This window comes from Hippopotamus amphibius, chromosome 3 (genome assembly GCF_030028045.1).
Source record: "Hippopotamus amphibius kiboko isolate mHipAmp2 chromosome 3, mHipAmp2.hap2, whole genome shotgun sequence".
Classification (NCBI taxonomy): domain Eukaryota; kingdom Metazoa; phylum Chordata; class Mammalia; order Artiodactyla; family Hippopotamidae; genus Hippopotamus; species Hippopotamus amphibius.
In genome coordinates, this window is record NC_080188.1 from 77310913 (window position 1) to 77333231 (window position 22319).

The 22319-nt window shown below is 37.2% G+C and overlaps 1 protein-coding gene across 8 annotated transcripts in view; it reads right to left on the minus strand.

Moving 5' to 3' along the window:
- Positions 1-22319, minus strand: part of SLC10A7 (solute carrier family 10 member 7) — a 249193-nt gene that overhangs the window by 158309 nt on the left and 68565 nt on the right. For 6 of the 8 annotated variants that reach the window (XR_009052642.1, XM_057727486.1, XM_057727485.1 and 3 more), the window contains one exon: positions 15187-15225. The exons of 1 other annotated variant lie outside the window; for it this stretch is intronic. Coding sequence is in view for 6 of the 7 variants with exons in the window: in XM_057727486.1 (XP_057583469.1) it covers positions 15187-15225 (39 nt within the window). In the remaining variant the exon portion in view is untranslated. Of the gene's footprint in view, positions 1-12840; positions 12911-15186; positions 15226-22319 lie in introns of those variants that run through there. One more of the 8 variants, XM_057727488.1, reaches the window with a different exon arrangement.

The window sequence follows — 22319 nt, forward strand, 5'->3', positions numbered from 1 at the left end:
AAAGACCCAACATAGCCATAAATAAATAAATAAATAAACAAACAAATAAATAAATAAATAACAGTCCTTATAGGCATTCAACATAAAAAAAAACTTTCTGGAATCTTTTTTTTTTCTTCTGAATATTTTTGATCTCAGCTGGTTGAATTCTCGGATGTGGTATACTACAATTATAACAGCTTTCAAAAAAGTTAATTTTTAACACAATGTTCCCACAGAACAAGTTATATATGTAAGGTATTTTTCTAAGTCAGCTTTTGATACACTTACAAACTGAATCTAGCATCTGATAAGCTGCTTTTTAAAAAATCTACATTGGCAGACACAAACTTAAAATTCAGTTTTCTTTGGACTTGTAATAAAAACAAAAGAGTTTTGTTTTAATAGAGATGCTAATCTTCTGCTTTAAAGTTTTATAGTCAAAATAAGTGGTCCTCAAACTCTTTGGGGCCAAATCATCATTTAGAGGTAATTAAGAATCAGGTTGCTTGGGGAATCACATTGTGAAAAATGCCATTTAAATCCAGGAATTTTAGAGAGAAAAAGATGGCGGCGAAGTAGAGAGACGTGGAGTGCATCCCTCTCCACAGATGCATTGGGAATGCACGGAAGGACGCAGTCATTCCCACAGAGAACCAGCTGAACACCAGCAGACAGCCTCGGACACCGGAAAGGGCTGCGGAGAACCTGACATAGCCGGTAGGGAGGCATCTACGAGGGCTCAAAGAGGGTGAAGCGGCGGAGCTGTGGCAGACGGGAGGGAGTGAGAAACATACAGAGGGTCCGCAGCGCAGCTCAGCGTTCCCGGACCCAGACATCGATCCGCGGCTGAACGGAGGGTCCAGGAGCGGGAGCGTGGGAACCGGAGAGCTGGTTCAGGGGGAGAAACATTGTTGCTGGTAGGGTGACGGACCGAGAGGACAGGAGGGAGGAGGTCCGCGGAGAGGAGTGCCGATCCCTGAGAGCTGCCCGGCCATGATGGCGGCTGGAGGCTGCAGGCTCCCGGGCGGGGGGGAGGAGCCGCGTGCATAGCCTCTCTCTCTCTTTCTGCGCCTCTGCAACAGGCAGCGGAGAGACGCCCTGCGGGGCCACATAAGGCGCTCAGGGATAACAAGCACCCTCAGGCGCTCGGGCGGGGCTAGATTAAAACTCCTTGCAATGCCAGCAGCAGGGAGGCTGCCGAGAGAACAAAAAAAAAAAAAAACCAGCATCAAAAAGAAAAAACCCCGAGAGAGGCCCAACTCTAAGACTTTCTGTGTACGCCTGAGCCACCAGCGCTCTCTGCAACAGGCACCTCCAAGCCTGACTGAAGCAACAGTGCGCCACTGCTCACTCCCTCCCAGGAGAAGGAGCCACTATTGCACCCTCTCCCTCCCCACACACCGAGGCTTACAGACGAACAATAAAGGAACCTCTGCTGGTCACAGAATAACGCAAAAAAAAAAAAAAAAAACCCAAGGCAAGGAAAAGGACACTTACAGCTGAGACGCTAAGGAAACAGAAATAGTAGTATCAATACCTATTGAACTGGTCCATTCGGGGATCAGTTCTGGATTTTTTTTTTTTTTTTTCTTTCTCTTTTTTTTTTTTTTTTTTTTTTTTTTGATTTATTAAATACGATCTTAGCCCTAAGGGATCTACAAGTTTTACAACATAATTTTATAAGGATATTTTTTACTCTTTTTTTTTTTTTTTTTTTTTGCCTTTTAAAATACTTCTATATCTAGCTAAGTTTTTGGTAGTACGGACAAAATATCTTTCATACTTTCCTTTCATCCCTTTCTTTTATACACTTCTATTCCTTTCTTTTTCTTTGCATATTTCCAACCACATTACGCTCTTCTGTTCCCCTTTCTTCCAGCCATTTTAAGTGTATTTTATCTTAACATACTTATAAGCAACACTATCGGTCTGCTCAGACTCCTTGCTCTATTCTCCAGATGATGCACGGCCTTGGTATTAATATTAGGCTTTTGTCTTTATCTTAGTTCTTAGTACAGTTGTCTAATTACATTCTGAGAATCTCCATTCTCTCTGGTGGTACTCCAGCTCATTTCTATATTTGATCCTAGCTTACAAAATCTCCCTGGATTGATGTTTGTATGTGTAGGGTGTTATTTGTTGTTTGTTTGCTTTTGCTTTTGTCTCTGATTTGTTCTGTTTCAGTTGTCAATTTCTGCTGGGTTTCTCTCTGAATATCTGATAGCACACTGGGGTTCTGTCAGGTCTTTCTAGAGCCTTATGTCCTAACGGATTCAATAATTGTGTGTCTTATACATGTATGTGCTTCCTAGACTGAATATTCGTCTAATCCAATACTTGGACATTAGTCTGAGGCTTGGACAGTCTTCTATAAACACCTCTATCACCAGGACAAGCAACCCCAAAAGCTTGGACAACCATGAGGAAACAAAGAAACACCATGCAGGCAAAGGAGCAGGAAAAAAACCCACAAGACCAAATAAATGAGGAGGAAATAGGAAAAATGCCTGAAAAAGAATTTAGAGTAATGATAGTAAAAATGATACAAAATCTCGATAACAAAATAGAGAAAGTACAAGAAACAGTTCATAAGAACTCAGAAAAACAAACAGCAATGGATAACAAAATAACTGAAATTAAAAATACTCTAGATGCTCTAACCAGCAGAATGACTGAGGCAGAAGAACGAATAAGTGAGTTGGAAGATAGAATGGAAGAAATAAACGCCACAGAGCAGGAAAAAGATAAAAAAATAAAAAGACTAGAAGACAGCCTCAGAGACCTCAGTGATAACCTTAAACGTACCAACATTCGAATTATAGGCATCCCAGAAGAAGAAGAAAACAAGAAAGGGTCTGTGAAAATATTTGAAGAGGTTCTAGTGGAAAACTTCCCCAACATGGGAAAGGAAATAATTCACCAAGTCCAAGAAGCACAGAGAGTCCCATACAGAATAAACCCAAGGAGAAATACACCAAGACACATATTAATCAAACTAACGACAATTCAACACAAAGAAAAAATATTAAAAGCAGCAAGAGAAAAGCAACAAACAACATATAAAGGAAAACCCATCAGGATAACAGCTGACCTTTCTACAGAAACTCTGCAGGCCAGAAGGGAATGGCAGGATATACTGAAAGTCCTGAAAGAGAGAAACCTACAGCCAAGAATACTTTACCCAGCAAGAATCTCATTCAGATTTGAGGGAGAAATCAAAAGCTTTCCAGACAAGCAAAAGTTAAGAGAATTCAGCACCACCAAACCAGCCTTACAACAAGTGCTAAAGGAACTTCTCTAAGTAGGAAACACAAGAAAAGGAAAACACCTACAAATACAAACCCAAAACAATTAAGAAAATGGTCATTGGAACACACATGTCAATAATCACTTTAAATGTCAATGGATTAAATGCTCCAACCAAAAGACACAGACTGGCTGAATGGATACAAAAACAAGACCCTTCTATATGCTGCCTACAAGAAACCCACTTCAGACCAAGGGATACATATAGACTGAAAGTGAAGGGATGGAAAAAGATATTCCATGCAAATGGAAGTCAAAAGAAAGCTGGAGTAGCAATACTCATATCAGACAAATTAGACTTGAAAGTAAAGACTATTACAAGAGACAAGGAAGGTCACTACATAATGATCAAGGGATCCATCCAAGAAGAACATATCACAATGGTAAATATCTATGCCCCCAATATAGGAGCACCTCAATACATAAGGCAAATGCTAACAGCTATAAAAGGGGACATCGACAGGAACACAATAATAGTGGGAGACTTGAACACCCCACTTACATCAATGGACAGATCATCCAAACAGAAAATAAATAAAGACACACAAGCTTTAAATGACACATTAGACCATCTCGACTTAATTGATATTTATAGGACATTCCATCCAAAAACGACAGACTACACGTTCTTCTCAAGTGCACACGGAACATTTTCCAGGATAGATCACATCTTGGGTCACAAATCAAACCTCAGCAAATTCAAGAAAATTGAAATCATATCAAGCATCTTCTCAGACCACAACGCCATGAGACTAGATATCAATTACAGGAAAAAAACTGCAAAAAATACAAACACATGGAGGCTAAACAATTCACTCTTAAACAACCAAGGAATCACTACAGAAATCAAAGAGGAAATCAAAAAGTATCTAGAAACAAATGACAACGAAAACACAACAACCCAAAACCTATGGGACGCAGCAAAAGCAGTTCTAAGAGGGAAGTTTATAGCAATACAGTCCTACCTTAAGAAACAAGAAAATGATCGAATAAACAACCTAAGCTTACACCTCAAACAACTAGAGAAAGAAGAACAAAGAAACCCCAAAGTGAGCAGAAGGAAAGAAATCGTAAAGATCAGAGCAGAAATAAATGAAAAAGAAAGGAAAGAAACCATAAGAAAAATAAATAAAACTAAAAGCTGGTTCTTTGAGAAGATTAACAAAATTGATAAACCATTAGCCAGACTCATCAAGAAAAAAAGAGAGAAGATGCAAATCAACAGAATTAGAAATGAAAAAGGAGAAGTCACAACGGACACCTCAGAAATACAAAACATCATGAGAGACTACTACAAGCAACTATATGCCAATCAATTGGATAACCTGGAAGAAATGGATACATTCTTAGAAAAATACAATCTTCCAAGACTGAACCAGGAAGAAATAGAAACCATGAACAGACCAATCACAAGTACAGAAATTGAGGCAGTGATTAAAAATCTCCCAACACACAAAAGCCCAGGACCAGATGGATTCACAGGCGAATTCTATCAAACATTTCGAGAAGAGTTAACACCTATCCTTCTCAAACTCTTCCAAAATATTGCAGAAGGCGGAGCACTCCCAAACTCATTCTATGAGGCTACCATCACCCTGATACCAAAACCAGGCAAAGATGTCACAAAAAAAGAAAACTACAGACCAATATCACTGATGAATAGAGATGCAAAAATCCTCAACAAAATACTAGCTAACAGACTGCAACAGCACATTAAAAAAATCATACACCACGATCAAGTGGGGTTTATCCCTGGGATGCAAGGATTCTTCAATATACGCAAATCAATCAACGTGATACATCATATCAACAAATTGAAGGATAAAAACCATATGATCATTTCAATAGATGCAGAAAAAGCTTTTGACAAAGTTCAACATCCATTTATGATAAAAGCTCTCCAGAAAATGGGCATAGAAGGAAATTACCTCAACATCATAAAAGCCATATATGACAAACCAAAAGCCAACATTGTTCTCAATGGAGAAAAACTGGAAGAATTCCCTCTAAGAACAGGAACAAGACAAGGGTGTCCACTCTCACCACTGTTATTCAACATAGTTTTGGAAGTGTTAGCCACAGCAATCAGAGAAGAAAAAGAAATTAAAGGAATCCAAATTGGAAAAGAAGAAGTAAAATTATCACTCTTTGCAGATGACATGATACTATATATAGAAAACCCTAAAGACTCTACCAGAAAACTGCTAGCACTCATTGATGAGTTTAGTAAAGTAGCAGGATACAAAATTAATGCACAGAAATCTCTTGCATTCCTATACACTAACAACGGAAGAGCAGAAAGAGAAATGAAGGAAACTCTCCCATTCACCATTGCAACCAAAAGAATAAAATACCTAGGAATAAACCTGCCTAAGGAGGCAAAAGATCTGTATGCAGAAAACTTTAAGACATTGATGAAAGAAATCAAAGATGACATAAACAGATGGAGGGATATACCATGTTCCTGGATTGGAAGAATCAACATCGTGAAAATGACTGTACTACCCAAAGCAATTTACAGATTCAATGCAATCCCGATCAGATTACCAATGGCATTTTTCACAGAACTAGAGCAAGAAATCTTACGATTTGTATGGAAACGCAAAAGACCCCGAATAGCCAAAGCAATCTTGAGAAGGAAAAATGGAGTTGGTGGAATCAGGCTTCCTGACTTCAAACTATACTACAAGGCCATAGTGATCAAGACAGTATGGTACTGGCACAAAAATAGAAAGGAAGATCAATGGAACAGAATAGAGAACTCAGAAGTAAGCCCAAACACATATGGGCACCTTATCTTTGACAAAGGAGGAACGAGTATACAATGGAAAAAAGACAGCCTCTTCAATAAGTGGTGCTGGGAAAATTGGACAGCAACATGTAAAAGAATGAAATTAGAACACTTCCTAACACCATACACAAAAATAAACTCCAAATGGATTAAAGACCTACATGGAAGGCCAGACACTATCAAACTCCTAGAGGAAAACATAGGCAGAACACTCTTTGACATACATCAAAGCAACATCCTTTTTGACCCACCTCCTAGAATCATGGAAATAAAATCAAGAATAAACGAATGGGACCTCATGAAACTTAAAAGCTTTTGCACAGCAAAAGAAACCATAAACAAGACTAAAAGGCAACCCTCAGAATGGGAAAAAATAATTGCCTATGAAACAACGGACAAAGGATTAACCTCCAAAATATACAAGCAGCTCATGCAGCTTCATACCAAAAAAGCAAATAACCCAATCCACAAATGGGCAGAAGACCTAAATAGACATTTCTCCAAAGAAGACATACAGATGGCCAACAAACACATGAAAAGATGCTCAACATCACTAATCATCAGAGAAATGCAAGTCAAAGCCACAATGAGGTATCACCTCACACCAATCAGAATGGCCATCATCACAAAGTCTGGAAACAACAAATGTTGGAGAGGGTGTGGAGAAAAGGGAACTCTTCTGCACTGTTGGTGGGACTGTAAGTTGGTACAGCCACTATGGAAAACAATTTGGAGGTTCCTTAAAAAACTACAAATAGAACTACCATATGATCCAGTCATCCCACTCCTGGGCATATACCCAAAGAAAACCATAATCCCAAAAGAAACTTGTACCATAATGTTTATTGCAGCACTCTTTACAATAGCCAGGACATGGAAGCAACCTAAATGCCCATCAACAAATGAATGGATACAGAAGATGTGGCATATATATACAATGGAATATTACTCAGCTATAAAAAGGGATGAGATGGAGCTCTATGTAATGAGGTGGATAGAACTACAATCTGTCATACAGAGTGAAGTAAGTCAGAAAGAGAAAGACAAATATTGTATGCTAACTCACATATACGGAATCTAAAAATGGTACTGATGAACTCAGTGACAAGAACAGGGAAGCAGATACAGAGAATGGACTGGAGAACTCGAGGTATGGGAGGGGGTGGGGGGTGAAGGGGAAACTGAGAAGAAGCGGGAGAGTAGTACAGACATATATATACTACCAACTGTAAAATAGTCAGTGGGAAGTTGTTGTATAACAAAGGGAGTCCAACTCGAGGATGGAAGATGCCTTAGAGGACTGGGGCAGGGAGGGTGGGGGGGAATCGAGGGGGGGGCGTCAAGGAAGGGAGGGAATATGGGGATATGTGTATAAAAACAGTTGATTGAACCTGGTGTACCCCCCAAAAAAAATAAAATAAAATAATAATAAATCCAGGAATTTTATACTCCTTGATGCTAAGACCTCATTATTTTATATATATATAAAATATATATACATTATGTTATTATATATATATAATTTAGTTAGTTCTAAAACCTAGCCCAGAGCCTAGCACATAGCAGGCTACTTCCTACTGTTTCATTAATGATAGAAGGTCAAACACACAGTGAATTGAGCTAAAAAAAAAAAAAAAAAAGTTTGATTTCTTAATTTCAAACTACAATCTGCCATTGCCAATAACACAGACCATTGTTTTTTAAAAGTGCTAAATGTTTACTTGAAAACCTGAGTCCACAATGGAGTTTAGATTCTAACTTTGCTTTCATCCTAAAGACCAGTACTTAAAGGGAAGGTTCTTTCTGATTTGTGGAATCCACAAGTTTAAACAGCTTATGCATCCTCAGATGCCCTCCTGCTTCTTTGCTCATGCCCAGGTTTATTTTGGAATGGCAGTGGGGTCTGAGTCAATGAGGTATATTAAGAACGGAAAATCATTACCTCCTCCCCTCCCCCACCACGGGACTTGATAATCTCACCTTAAGAATCTCTAATGCAGCTGAAGACAGGAAACTTAATTGTTTGGCTCACCACACAAGTAACCCCAGATCCCCCAAATATTAGCTTAATAACTAAGTTAATCATGGTAAATTTTTAGTTTGGAGAAATAGAAGCAGAGAAATGAGAACTATCTACCATATTATTATCATTTAGTAGTTAGTGGGTATCTCCTACTAAATGTTATAGACTAAGCAGTTCTGTAGTTAGGCTGGATTCAAATTAAGGAAATAGTCTTGCTTTTAACCAACTACTAGGATCATGTTTCTTAGGAGGTCCTTTACAGATATCCTGTCCACCCCCCACCCAATTTATATTTATTTATTTTTACCTAAATCAAGGAACAAGTACTTTTCCAGTTTGCAAATGATATTTTAAAAATTAATAAAAATAAAAATGAAAGTACACGGCATTTGTTAAAGGGTAATAAAATAACTTCAGTCAATTGGCTAGTTCTACACCAGTAGATTTCTTTAAATAGTAATGAAATCATTGCTTTAAAAAAATCCATCATTATTAAAAAAAAAAAAAAAAAGTTGCCTCAGCCTCCACCAAAATTAGATTTGTAACTTGCTGGTCATTCCTATAATTAAATCTATGTCACAAATTTGCAAGAAAAATGGTCACTGTGACTAATGCATTTACTTGCTACACAAGTCCTGTCAGACGGCATAGAGCATTATGCTACTATAATGGAGTAGGTAAGGATTCTGTACATTTTTATGAAGTAACAAAGACCATTTTTTATTTACAGTGACTGTACTTTGGATAAGAGTTTGCTTAAGAAATGAATCCAAATGCAGCTATCACAGGGTTTTCCTTACTCTGGCAATATAGCATACTTTTACCTCTACAAAGACATTTGGCACACAGACATACTGCTTTTCTGGACAAGTGTTAGATAGAAAATACTCTAATGAAAGAAACACGAACATGTTCATGTTGCCAGAGTCCCTGATTCTGGGCGTTTCCTCATCTGGCCTCCCCAAATGGTTCTAATTCACCTTTTTGCTGAAATGATTGAGAAACGACCCCAGAGAACAGTGCTTCCCAGGGTGTAAGCACAATGCAGCCCAAAATGGAAGTCAAAGCAAGATGATCTAAACAGCACACAGACCAAATTAGTAATAAAACGTACTCTCTTCTCAAAAAATCTTTCCCAGTCTTTCAGATAGCAGGAAGAGACTGTTCCTGGTTAGGTACCAACACTAATTCCACTTCTTATCAAAAGGAGGGTAGGCATGGGACTCAGAGCCTTGTGAAGGCAGCAGAGTTCAAATTTATAGTAGCTTTCCCATTTGATTTAATTTCAGTTACCTTCTATTCATAACAAGATTGTTTTTTACTTGCTGTGCTGATGTAGAGTTTTGCTTTAAACTAAATTTAAATTTTAGAAGTGAGTTTTAACTTAATAATACAAATAATATGTTGACATGGCAAAAGTCATAAAGGTGCCTGAAATTTGGAAGACACTGCCTTAAAGGCAATTCCTGTCTTCCCTCTTAATTCTTTTACTATTGCTTATTTTTTCACATATTTATGTTTTGTGTATTTGCTTCAGTATCAGGAAAAGTGCCTTGAATCTAACTGACTCTGAGTATACGTGTGTTAATTTTACATGCTATTTTCCTATTTTGTACCATACTGTTAATTGAACCAATGGTATTGTTCAAAGAGAAAGTAGTCTGTTCTCAGCTTTCATAGTGTCCATTTGCCTGAAGAGGTGATCAAATGAAGTCCATAGCATAATGATGGATTCTGTTTTATAAAGGTAGAAACCAGCTTCCTATCGTCTGAACATAGTTCATAAGTTATTTTAAAGTCCAGGACAGGTTATTTAAAATCCTGGTTTTATCACGTCCTTAGCAATAAAAGGATAAACTTGAAATAACATCCTGTAAGGTAGTACTGAATATTGCTAAAAAATTCAGTTGTTTGTTTGTCTGGGCTTTTAAGCTTAATGAAAAGAAAAACCTGTAATATAAACAAGTCATGAACTTTTGTGGGGAAACCAAGATCTCAACTGAATAATTCGGGGTGGTTAAGATTTTAAACAAATTAAGAAAAAAAATCGGCATAGTTTGCAAAAGTATTGCACAAAATGAGTATTCTGTAAACATAAACTACATTAAAAATTGACATCCTAGATTTAGGTGAAAGGAAAACCTAATTAATAATCAAGACTTGTATGGTACCAACCTTAACCGTCTTCGTTAATATTTGAGATTCTTGATCTGATTTTTAAAAAGCAGTACTTCAGAGTGATCAATGAGTAACAAAGTTAATGTGCTTCCTCTGTAACTGTTCTGAGTGTGGCTGAGCACATTTTTGTACAAGAAAGTAAGAATAAAGAAGGTGATAAACATATATCCCAAGTTATTAAAACATGGCATTTGTATTTGAGACGTCTTTTCTTTCAGCAACTACTGTAGCATCAGTTAACTATTAAATTGTTCTACAAAGATGCGTAATAAAGGAGACCAGCCAAAGCAAAGAGGGAAAACAGAACTGTTGGGTACAGGAAGAAAAGCATGTGTTGACTAGTTCTTCAGCTCAAGGGAAGAAGTTTCTTTTAACCCTTGGTCTGGCATAAAAAGAAATAAAATTATTCATCTTAGAATAGCTTCTACTGGTTCCAGCAATGAGTATTTTAAAGGAGAATTATGTAAAAGAAACCCGTTTCTTGATACTTTAAATGACAAGATTTAGAAATTACACAGTGACTCTTAAAGATCTCTTTTAGACTAGGTGTTATCAATTCACAAAAATGATGTAACTTTGCTTATAATCGTTTGCTGCTGTTTCAGAACTCCTTACATTTATGCTGCCATGAATTGCTATAATGTTGTATAACACAGCTGTTACAAACTCAATTTGGCATATAGACTTTGTTACTCACTAGGGTTTCCCTTTAAGATTGGAACTACCAAAAACAATAAAATAGACTAAGGTATCTAAAAAGAAAAAATTCTACCTTTTCCTTTTAAACTTTAACTTGTAATTCTTGAAGACATGAAAAAATTGAATTTAGCCTCCAAACCAAAAATGCCAAGAATCTAACAAATCATGTGATCAATTTTTTCAACACAGCTGAATCTTTTTAAATTAATGATTTTTCAATTGGAATTTTTCAAAAAGTTGCCAATATCTAAATCTATTTTTAAAAAATCTTTCTTTTGATGAGGAAGCAACATATGAAATGGTTGAACTTGAAATACATGGTTTTACATAGAAAAAAAAGATATACATATAAATTTTGATAACATTTTCATTATTCAGGTGGTTGACTATTAAATTTTATTAAAATTTCATCAAGAGGGAAATCTCAAAACACTTATTATGATCCACAATTACTGTAAACCAAACAATTCAAATGAGAGGAGATAATAACATTAACTTCTTAACTTAAAGCAATCCTCTGTGGCATAATTTTAAAATATTCTCTTGGTCTGAAATTTATGTAAATTGAATTCATCTATCATTAGTTATTACCAGCCTAGCTACATTTAAAAAAAAAGTTTTCTGTAACAATTAGTTCTTAAAAACACTGTGTTTTAATTAGACCTGGGACATTATTAAACTAGCTATAAACATGTACAGTAGTTTATTTGATATACCCAGATGTCTGAAAATCAACAAGAATACCCAGAGTTCTTTCTTCAAAAATTCTTCTAATAAAAGCCTTTCATTCAAAGTTTTAACGTAACCTGAAGTAAACAGCTTTTTCAGACTCTATGTTGTAAATACAAAAGAAATGGTCACTCATAACCAGAGAATAACCATTGAATCAGGGTATTATAGAATTACAGGGCTTAGACACAATAACCAATTACTTCATTTTATGAATGTTCATGGTCACACACAAAAAATTTCATGGTAGAACTTGCACAAAACCTAGACCAGTTATTTCTACTACATCACTCAAGCATTTTATATAGATTATTCCATTTAATCCTTACCTCAACTGTATAGTTTAGGTACTACCATTACCCCATTTTATATATAGGGAAGGTTTTGTGGTTAGAATAGTACTCAATCAGGTAAGGATTTAAACCTGGTCTGACTCTAGAACCCATACTACTACCAATAACCCTAAATTTTAAGGATAAATGAATATTTTTCATTTATAAAGAAAATTAAAAAAAAAAAACCCACAAAAACTCTAACAGGTACCATCCTTCAGGAATAACAAAATAAAACATGAAGGTTATAGTCTGGAATTTTCCTCCTCTAAAATAAGTCCTTTCCCCAAGCCCAACTCAAGCACCAAATTCTCCTTGAAGCCTTCTCATATCACTCAATTAAGCTTAATCTCGTTCTTCAAACTCTTTGACAATTGCTGTACACTGTTCTTCTGCAGAAAGGACTAGCTGCCTCTTATACATTCTCTTCTTCCTTAGTTATAGAAGTCCAATTTGTAGCTCTTAGCAAATTGCCACATGTCCCAACCTCTCCAGGGGCTAGATAGGATCATATGACTAAGTTCTGCAATAAGATATTACTGCAAGTATGGCGTTGGAATTCCCGGAATGCTGTTTAAAGAAAGCAGGCTTAGCTTTTAAGGGAGCTCTTTTGTACTTTCCCAAAGTAAAGACCTTGCTCTCCAGGTATCTTTTTGACTGGAGCTCCAGCAGCTATCTTGCACCATGAGGCAACACTGATGAAGGAAGCTGTATGCTGTGGATGGTACAGGGGAAAGTTAGGTGTCTCTGTCCACAATGAGACCATGATGCTCCCACGACAGCCTCCTTCCAGCTTTTACATGATAGAGAAACAAACGTTTATCTTTGTCCAAGCCATTACTATTTTTTTTTCTGGCAAATAAGCTGAGCCTAAAATAAAATAAAAAAATAAAAAAACAAATAAGCTGAGCCTAATTTCTAACTGATTTAGTTCAGACTTGAGCATAGTTCATAATCTAAGGTTTGTTGTAAGTATGGTGAAGAAGGAAAAAGAAGAAATAGAATTATTTCTCTTACAACACTGGAGCAAAACATTTCCAATCATAATTTTTATTCTCAACACCTTCTGGTAATTTTCAGTTTTAGGGGGGAACAAAAAGGAGAGAAAGGAAGGGGAAGGAAAAAAATGGAAGATACCTCTGCTTCTCTGCCACTGCTCATGCCTTTTCCTCTCCTCTATTCTCTAGTAGCTAAGTCCTATCACACTTCAAGGCCCAACAGTGAAGTCAGTTCTGTCTCACCTTTCAACTCAGAGTTCATATCTGACAATGGTACATCATCTAGTAGCATCTTTTGTTTGACTTGTTAGCTTTTAATTGTATTTCTTTTTCTATATTTATCTCCACAGCAGAGTGGGACCATGTCCTATTTTTTTGCACCTCTATAGCTATTAGAAAACCATCTCTGTGCGCAAGAGATCAATAAATACTCTTCATTGACTCATTGATAAAAGCAAAAAAAGGTGAAGAGAGGGAAAAGAGCAAAAGACTAAGCAGTGAGACTGCACAACTTTTTAAAAGTGAAAGAGCATAAAAAAAATCCGAAAGAATCCCTAGAACAAGTTTTACTTCACTGGATCTTATCAAAGAGTTGGGCCTGGTAGAACAAGTATCACGATATATTTATTGTTCATACAGTCAGTCAGTACAAGGCTCACACTGTACTTAGTGAGCTTGTCCTCCAACTAAAGGACTGTATTTTGCTTTAGTTACTCAGACAAATTGCCTCAAAGTTATTTTCTCAATTACGCTAGACATTTTAAATAGTAAGAGGTCCAGCTTAGGAAACCATGTTTTGATAGTGGATATATACAAATCCAAACCATATTAAAAAAGACTGGCTTCTACTAAGAACATATCTTACAGATATTATTTTGTCAATTGTGACAACATATAGAAAATAATACTTGGACACATGAAATAATGACAAGAAAACATTACTGAGTCTAAAATAAGTAGCTTAAGAGATCGTTTTCATCAAATAGACTCTATTACCGCTCTTCTAAAACCCAATAATAATAATACGCTGTCAGGAATAACATCCTACTTCTTTAAAAACTAGACAGAATCTAAGCATATATTTTGCAGAAGCGACATCACTAAAAGCTCTGTAACACAGGGACATTAAAAGCTATATATAGCACTGTGCGGAATTAACACTATGTAACAATATATTTTAAAGCTTCAACTACATTTAAATACATACATAACAAGTGACATAAAGAGCATTTTAAACAGAAGTAATTGATATTTTGCCTAGACTCATGAATCAATTTATATACCTCACCGATTTCATTCTCAATTTTTTGTAAATCGCTGTACCACTTATCTGTGAATGAGTTATACATCTAAAAATACAATATTCTAATTTGTTTTCATGAACTTAGCAAAGTTTTAGGGAGGGTATAAATAAAATACTCAACTGACAGAAAATTCAGTTTCTTTGTCACTCTTTCATAACACAAACCAAGTCTCTGTTATATCATCTGTTTAAAAGATAATGATTAAGAAATGCTAAATTAGGATTGTCCTTATAATTATATTGGTTCTGCTTATGAAAGGTGAACTATTTTTTAATCTTTTTATATACAATTTATAGTTCACATCTCAAAAAATATTGTATTTTCTTGCAAATTACTCATTAGTTATTTCCTCATTTCAAATTCTTTTTCACATAGATTTCTCAAAAGTATCTAAGACAGTAGCTTCTTTGACAGTGAAACATACAAAATAAATGACATGTCAACAAGTAAATTAGCATTCCCTTTCTGACCAGCTGGGTCATGTTTCCTTTTCAAAATCCTCAGTCCCCTGATACAAAATAATAATAATCTAAAAGACCTCATTAAATGATCAATATATTGACATAACCTCTATAAGGAGACACATAGTGTTTTAATTGATTCTTTGAATCCATTAAATGGAATATTAAACCCAAGCCTCCAAATTATATTGTAAGAGAACATTTCCTTTATTTATTAACTAATTTGCTTTAGGGTATGATAACGGCACATGACAGGGTTCAAGAACTTTTATATTTAACCAAATAGTAAAAAAGAAAATAAAAGCCCAATTTTCACTAAATCTTGCATACAAACGACATCACAACAAAAGTTATAAAAAACAAATTAAACCATGTTTACTTACCAAAAAACTTCCAAAGGCTGAATTAAATATTGCAGCTGCCTATAGAGAAAATAAATGGGGTGAAAAAAACTCAAATACGAAAGGAAATCAAAGATTATCATTCTCCCATCCCCCACCATTCAAAACCTTAAAACACTGACTCTGTAAAGCAAAGTTAGTCACTGCTTACAAAAATTGCCAGTGGCCTGTAGTTTACTAAGACAGATGAGCAGCAGCTTAGGAATTCATAAATAATAGGTCTCAAAAGCAACCAGAAAAGGCTTTCCATAAGATGCTTTCAACCTATATGACAGTACTAAAGAATCATCACCAATAGCAAATCGAAACCTTGTTGTTATTGATTTTGCTACTACACTTAAAATAATCAGAGGTTGATTTACTCACCAAAAAAAAAAAAAGAAAGAAAGAAAAAAAAGGAAAGAAAGAAAGAGAAAGAAAGAGAGAGGGAAGGAAGGAAGGGAGGAAAGAAAGAAAATTCATATCATTGGGAAGAGGAATACCAGAATTATAAAGCAAACATTAACTACTCTCCATCAGGGAGCATAAGTCCTCTGAGCTATATCCACAAAGTGAGATCTGTAGTTCCCATACAACACACATTAGAAATATGAACAATGCTGTTAAGACCACGGAAGTCATTGCTACACCACTAATTCTAAAGTAGAAACAGGCAAGAAACACTTCCATTTGTTGTTCAAAATTCAGAGAAGAAATATTTGACTTTGTGCTTACCTAAATATCCCGGGAATACATAGGAGATATAATATAGTTCTTAACTTTATATCAATCACTATATTCCATGAAGCTACCTCTGAATTCTGACAGCTTCTCACATGACCCCCAAAAGATAAAAACTCATATAATATCCAATTTGATGAAAAAGAAAAAAGAGGAGAGAAAGAAAAACAACAAAAGGCAGAGGAGGGGTAGACAAAACCTATTGACATCTCCTGTAGATCCAGAGCAGAAGTAAATTAATCATCATGGACATTAGCAGCCACATTGTAGTAAGAAGAAGATGTCAGTTTAGCAAGTTTGAATAAAGTCCAAAGCCAAGCTAAGAGCTATAGCTGAAAATGCCTTCTGCTCCAAAAGAGAATGCAATGAGAGTGCATGGGTAATGAGATCCTTGGCTCCAGAGAGCTTAGCTCTCCTATTCAAGTTCATAATTAATTCAAAGCTTTGATAATTTCATTAGATTTCTCCTTTGCTGGCCTTATCAATAAAAGATGGCACTGGACCACAGTTCCTCTGTGGCATAAACATAGGCACAGGCACAGACCAGGGAACCCTTTGCTTCCTGACAGGGACAATGGCATATGGTGTTCCGTGTTGTACAGGGAGCAATGGAAAAAAACACAGAAAGATCTGGCTAAATAAAACATCACAGATGACAAATGTAAACTATAGCAACATATTTAACCCAGCTTCCTGGAATCCCATTATGGATGATTCAGGAAAAAGTTTTGTGTGTGGAGAAAAATAAGTAAAAATAAATGAGTTGTGGGGAGATCAATATGGAACACTGCCTTCCTTTCTATAAAAATGCACCTTCCCCACAATGTTTATTTCTAGACCCTATTTTGTGCTTAGAATGAATTTATCTCTTTTTAGTAAAGGAATGAGGTATTCCCGTTTGAGCTCCTCTCTTCCGAATTCATTTCTTTGCAGTGCTTTTCACCAACCTTATATCACTAATGGTTTTGCCTAGTAATTAAAAAACAACAATATCAAAAACAAAAACAAAAAAAAACACGGAGGGACTTCCCTGGTGGTGCAGTGGTTAAGAATCTGCCTGCCAATGCAGGGAACATCGCTTTAATCCCTGGTCTGGGAAGCTCCCACATGCCTCCAAGTAACTAAGCCCGTGTGCCACAACTACTGAGCCTATGTGCCGCAACTACTGAAGCCCACATGCCTAGAACCCGTGCTCTGCAAGAAACCACAGCAATAAGAAGCTGCAACAAAGAGTAGCCCCCACTCGCCACAACTAGAGAAAGCACACGCACAGCAATGAAGACTCAATGCAGCCAAAAATAAAAAATTAATTTTAAAAAATCTTATAAAAAATTTTAAAAACATGGAACATTAGAAGGAAAAAGACTCAGAAGTCCAAGTAAAATAAGTATCAACTACTACTCATCAGATCACATTGTTATACTCCCACTCCATCCTGTTCTCTTTTAACCCAAACCAAAGCGATATATTTTATGTGGATTGGCTATGTTCTTGCATTTTATAAATGATGGTGATGACAGTGATGAGATATCTCAGGTATCCAAAGATGCTGCAGGCCAACTTCTTAGCTGTTTTCCTGACAGTGCTGATGGATTTGAACTCACTCATCATGTAGTGGGCTCTGGCAACCGTTGGTGACAAGGCTGATTAAGGTTCTGAGTTCTCTGAAGAACCATTGGACACCGAACCAACGATCTTGGGCTCAACAGCAACAGGTAATTAAGCTAACAGTTGGCTCAACTCTGCAGTTGCAGCATAGAAAGGAATTACGTTTTCCAGAGTTCCAAAGAGTGGTAAATATCTAGAGAGTTGTTAATTGATATATAAAGACATGCATATCTTTTGATTTAAGGGGGAATTCCCAGCTCCTCAGCATGAAGAACTAGGCCCTCCCTGTACAGGTCTCTGTCCATCTCATTTAATGCCTCAAAATTTATATTCTGACAACACTAAGCTACTTGTGATTCCTCACACTCATCGTGCTGTTACTTACCGCTTTGCTTCTTGGCCTGGAATGCCCTTCTGCCTTCCAGGGAACTCTCATTTACTTATCTTAGTGACTCAGCGCAGGCATCATCCTTCCAAGAAGCTTTCAATAACCTCCTCAACACCCACACATCCACACTTCTAGGTGGCCTGAGTGTCCCCACACCTGCTGCCACAACATTCTGAGCATACTTCTGCCCTGGTACCTGTCACACTATTGAGTGACCTATCTACATGCCTCCCTGCCCCACAACAGACTCAAGTCTTCTAAGGAAGGAATCTGATGAAGCTCATCCTGAGCACCTCCATGTTTGCTAACTGGATTTCTAAAACAAATAGGATTCCCAGACATGTCCAAAGCCCACTTCTCCATCTACGTTATTCTATGTGTTTGGTAAAATCCAAGGACTGGCAGACACAGAAAACTGGATCTGCCACCTGGCACCACAGCCAAGCAATGGAAATGACATTTAGACTTTGGTCTCCCACCCAATATAATTATCTCTTTCACAGCATTGTATTTTACTTCTCTTAACCTCCCTATTCTGATATAGTTATAGAAATATGCTTAATGTAGTATGATGTTTTAAAATTTGCCACTGCTATATAGCAATAGAGTTAGTTAAATAAAATCTAGAATTTCCAAGGAATACTCTGTAGCCATTAAAAAGATGATTTGCACATACTGACATGAAAGGAAGCTAACATATTTTAAGGGGAAAAAAAAGCAAGTTTCAAAACAGTGTGTTTGATTCCTTCAATATGTGTTTCTCCACACCCCCATGAAATTCACTCACCATCAGCTGGGTTTCCTACAATTCAAAACAGTTCTGACATTAGCTACCTTGAAAGAGCATCACATTCCCCTGGTTAAGGGTTCAGGACCACAAGCTTGTCAATCAAAAGTCAAGGTTGTCATCTGTGCTTCTGACCAACTGGCTATAAATCGGAGGTTCCCACAAACCCGTCCTCCAATTTCATTAATTTGCTAGAGCACTTCACAGAACTCAGGAAACCAGCTTCCTCACTAGATTACTGCTTTATCATAAAAGGCTATACCTCAGGAACAACCAGATGGAAGAGAGGCATAGGGCAAGGGACGGGGAAAGGGGGTGGAGCTGCCATGCCCTCTGATCGCACTTCTCTCTCATCACCTCCAGTGCTCACCAACCCAGAAGCTCTCCAAACCCATCCTTTTGGGTTTCTATGGAGGCTGCATTACACAGCATGACTGATTTAAACATTGGCCATTGGTGACTGAATTCAATCTCTAGCCCTTCTCCCCTCCCCAAAAGTCCAGCCTCCTAATCTCTGGTTGGTTCCCCTGGCAACCAGCTCCATCCTCAGGTTACCTAAGGGCTTTCCAAAAGTCACCTAATTAGCATAACAAAAGGCACCTTTTCTGGCTCTCTTCGCTTAGGAAATCCAGTTTTAGGAGTTCCGTGCCAGGAATTGAGACAAAGACCAAATACATATTTCTTATTATAATCATAATAGCGCATTCCTATTGTGTAAATGTAAACACACACACACAACACTTTTTTTCTGAAAGGGTCACAAAAAAAACCTCTTAACTATGGTTAAATTTGTTGAAAGGAATTGCGTAGGGGTCCTTTTCGTTTTTCATTTTGTTCTGTCTGTCCTGTTTGTCTTTTTCTTTAACATGTTATATATCTCTACATCTGGGCAGGAAGATGTTGAGCCATTTATTGTTCGCATTTTAAATCCCTTTGTGTTAAAAATGCAATACATGTTTCATTTTTAAAGAAAATTAAGATTTCAGTCCCTACTTTGCACATCAGTGCTATCTCTTGCTGGCTGCCTGACAAGCTGGAGGTTGAGAATTCTCTGGAATGGACATCATTGTGCTGGGGGTATAAGAAGCCACAGGATGAACTGAGGGCATCTTGCATGAGAATCTGTAGCATGTGAATATTTGGTTTTGAAAATAAACCAAAAATGTACTTTTATTTTTATATTAAAGCAAACATGACTGTGTACAAACTTCATGTACTGAGATCAAACGTGAGCTACCAAAGACAATTTGTTCTGAAAGGAGGATCCTCCAGGTTATATGACCAGACTCTCTTAGGATACGAGCTTCATCTCCTCTGCCTTCTGGAAGTCATACCTGAGAGAGCTCACTGATTTTTAAATAGAGCATTTCATTTGTTATCTCTTTTGCTAGAAATAACTTAATTACCCATTCCCCCTCTAGAATGCTCCATCACAAGAAGAATTTTGTCTAATTTGTACAAGGTTGTATCATCACTGCCTGGAACAGTACCTGACTTGTAGTAAATCCTCAATGAATATTATTGAATCAAAGAACAAATGAATAAATGAATGACTAGTTCTTATGTTAACTGAATGTCCTGCACAGTAATGTTTTCATTATTAACTCAGGAATCCCATCTGCAAAGTATATACCTTGCTGTAATCACGTTTGATGGATAATTTGATCAATGCTAACTAAAAAAGTTCATACTGAGGTGGTTTTTTAATAGTGAGTAAACTGGCTTCCTTTATATTACGCATTTTTAGATAATGCTTTTAGTATCAGCCCAATTTTACTTGATATATGGTGTTTTACTAATGTTTCATTATGTATTACAGCATATCTTTATTAAATTATTTTGGAAAATTGAGCAAGTTCAATAACAAATTAATTTCTTCATAACTTGCTTGGAACTATTTGAAATAAAAAGGTAAATTTAAAAACTAAAAACAAAAAAACACACCAAAAAGCAAAGAAAAGACTCCAGCAAGGAGAGGCTGAAGCGCTATGTTGAGGGTGAGAAGTTCTGAAGAACTCCCTCCCCTAACCTGTGTGGGAGGGAGCTCCCTAACAGAAAAAGAAATAGAAGGTGGACACCTGCTATGACATAGGACACTGAGGGCCAGATTAGAACAGCCGGTAAAATCAGACTCTGTGCCTCTCCCTCTAATCCAGTGACCTACTCTCACCCCGGACTCTAAAGAGTAGGGTGAGAAAGTAAAAAAATAGTGAAATAGACTATGCCCTCTTCCCCACTGGTTCTACCTGTTTAATTAAAAAAAAAAAAATTACATTTTTATCATGTGTACATATTCATTAAGAAAAAAGTACAATTTCCTGTGCTTTAAAAACACAGATTAGGACCTCTCGCCTTCTGAGATGGCCCACACTCCCTCTCTGTGGAGTGTGTTTCTCCCAGGGCCGCTTCTAGCCTTTTGAGATGGACGCCATTCTGTCTATGGTATGTGCACCTCTCTAAATAAATCCACTTCTTACCTATCACTTTGTCCCTCACTGAATTCTTTCTGTGACAAGGCATAAAGAACCTGAGCTTCAGTAAAGTCCAGACACCAGGAACTAAGACCCCTACCCAGGTGGAGGATGGAATGATGACCTTGACCCTCTGGACTTCAATTAACTAAAGCTTGGACTCTGTAGACCTCTGCCCCAATTCTATGTTGAATTCTCCTCTGCTCAAGCCTCTTCATGAGTATACATGTACCAGTAGCTAAAAACTTCCCCAATTTTATAGTTTAGGGAGACACTGCTTTGGGAAAAGATCTCCAGTGTTCTCCTTACTTGCTGCAAGTAATAAATGCTTCCTTCTACCCTCCCACCCCCCAAAAAAACCAAAAAAGAAAAAAAAACACAAATAGACTAGGCCCAGGTTGGCAAAGATGGGAACCCGGTTAAGCTAGACTGTCCGGAATTAACTAACACTTGAAAGTTAAACTTAATTACTAAATATATGACTGTTTCTGTTCAAAAAGTGACGGGAAAAACCTCGAGATTTGCCAAGAGATATTGTTAAAGGAGGGGGTAGAAGTGGGGAAAAAGAGTACGTGAGACGGCATTTCATGTGCATAATCCTCAAATTCACACCACTCAATAACAACATATTTTAAATGTATAGCTGAGCTAAAACAAAACAAAAAACCCTGGTAGGAGTATTCCAGAAGTCGGTCAAAGCCAGAGCGGTCAAGCACAAGCGCTGAAGTTGCACAAGCGCAGGCGAACTGACGCATGCGCATGAAGCATTAGGACGTATTGGCTTTGGCTGCAAAGGGTGAGGACCGGAGCTGAGGCACCTGTGGCCAGCAGAGCAGAATGCTGGAGGGGCTGCTAACCAGGTGAGAGCAACTAGAACACTCTCCTCAGACAGTGAAGAAGGTAATATAAGGCCTGCATCAAGGGTGGGCACGGGATGGAATTTACACTACCCATGTGATTCAGGAATCCCAAACTAACGATTAATTCAAAGGAAAGACAAAACGGATCAAAGACCATTGGAACCCCTGCGGCCCGGAAAGAAGCGCATGCAAAACTTCTCATTTGAGTCACGTCAGTAATCCAGAACAAGGCAGATTCCCAGTTAACCCCCACGGAACAGGAGTTTACAATTAAAAAAAAA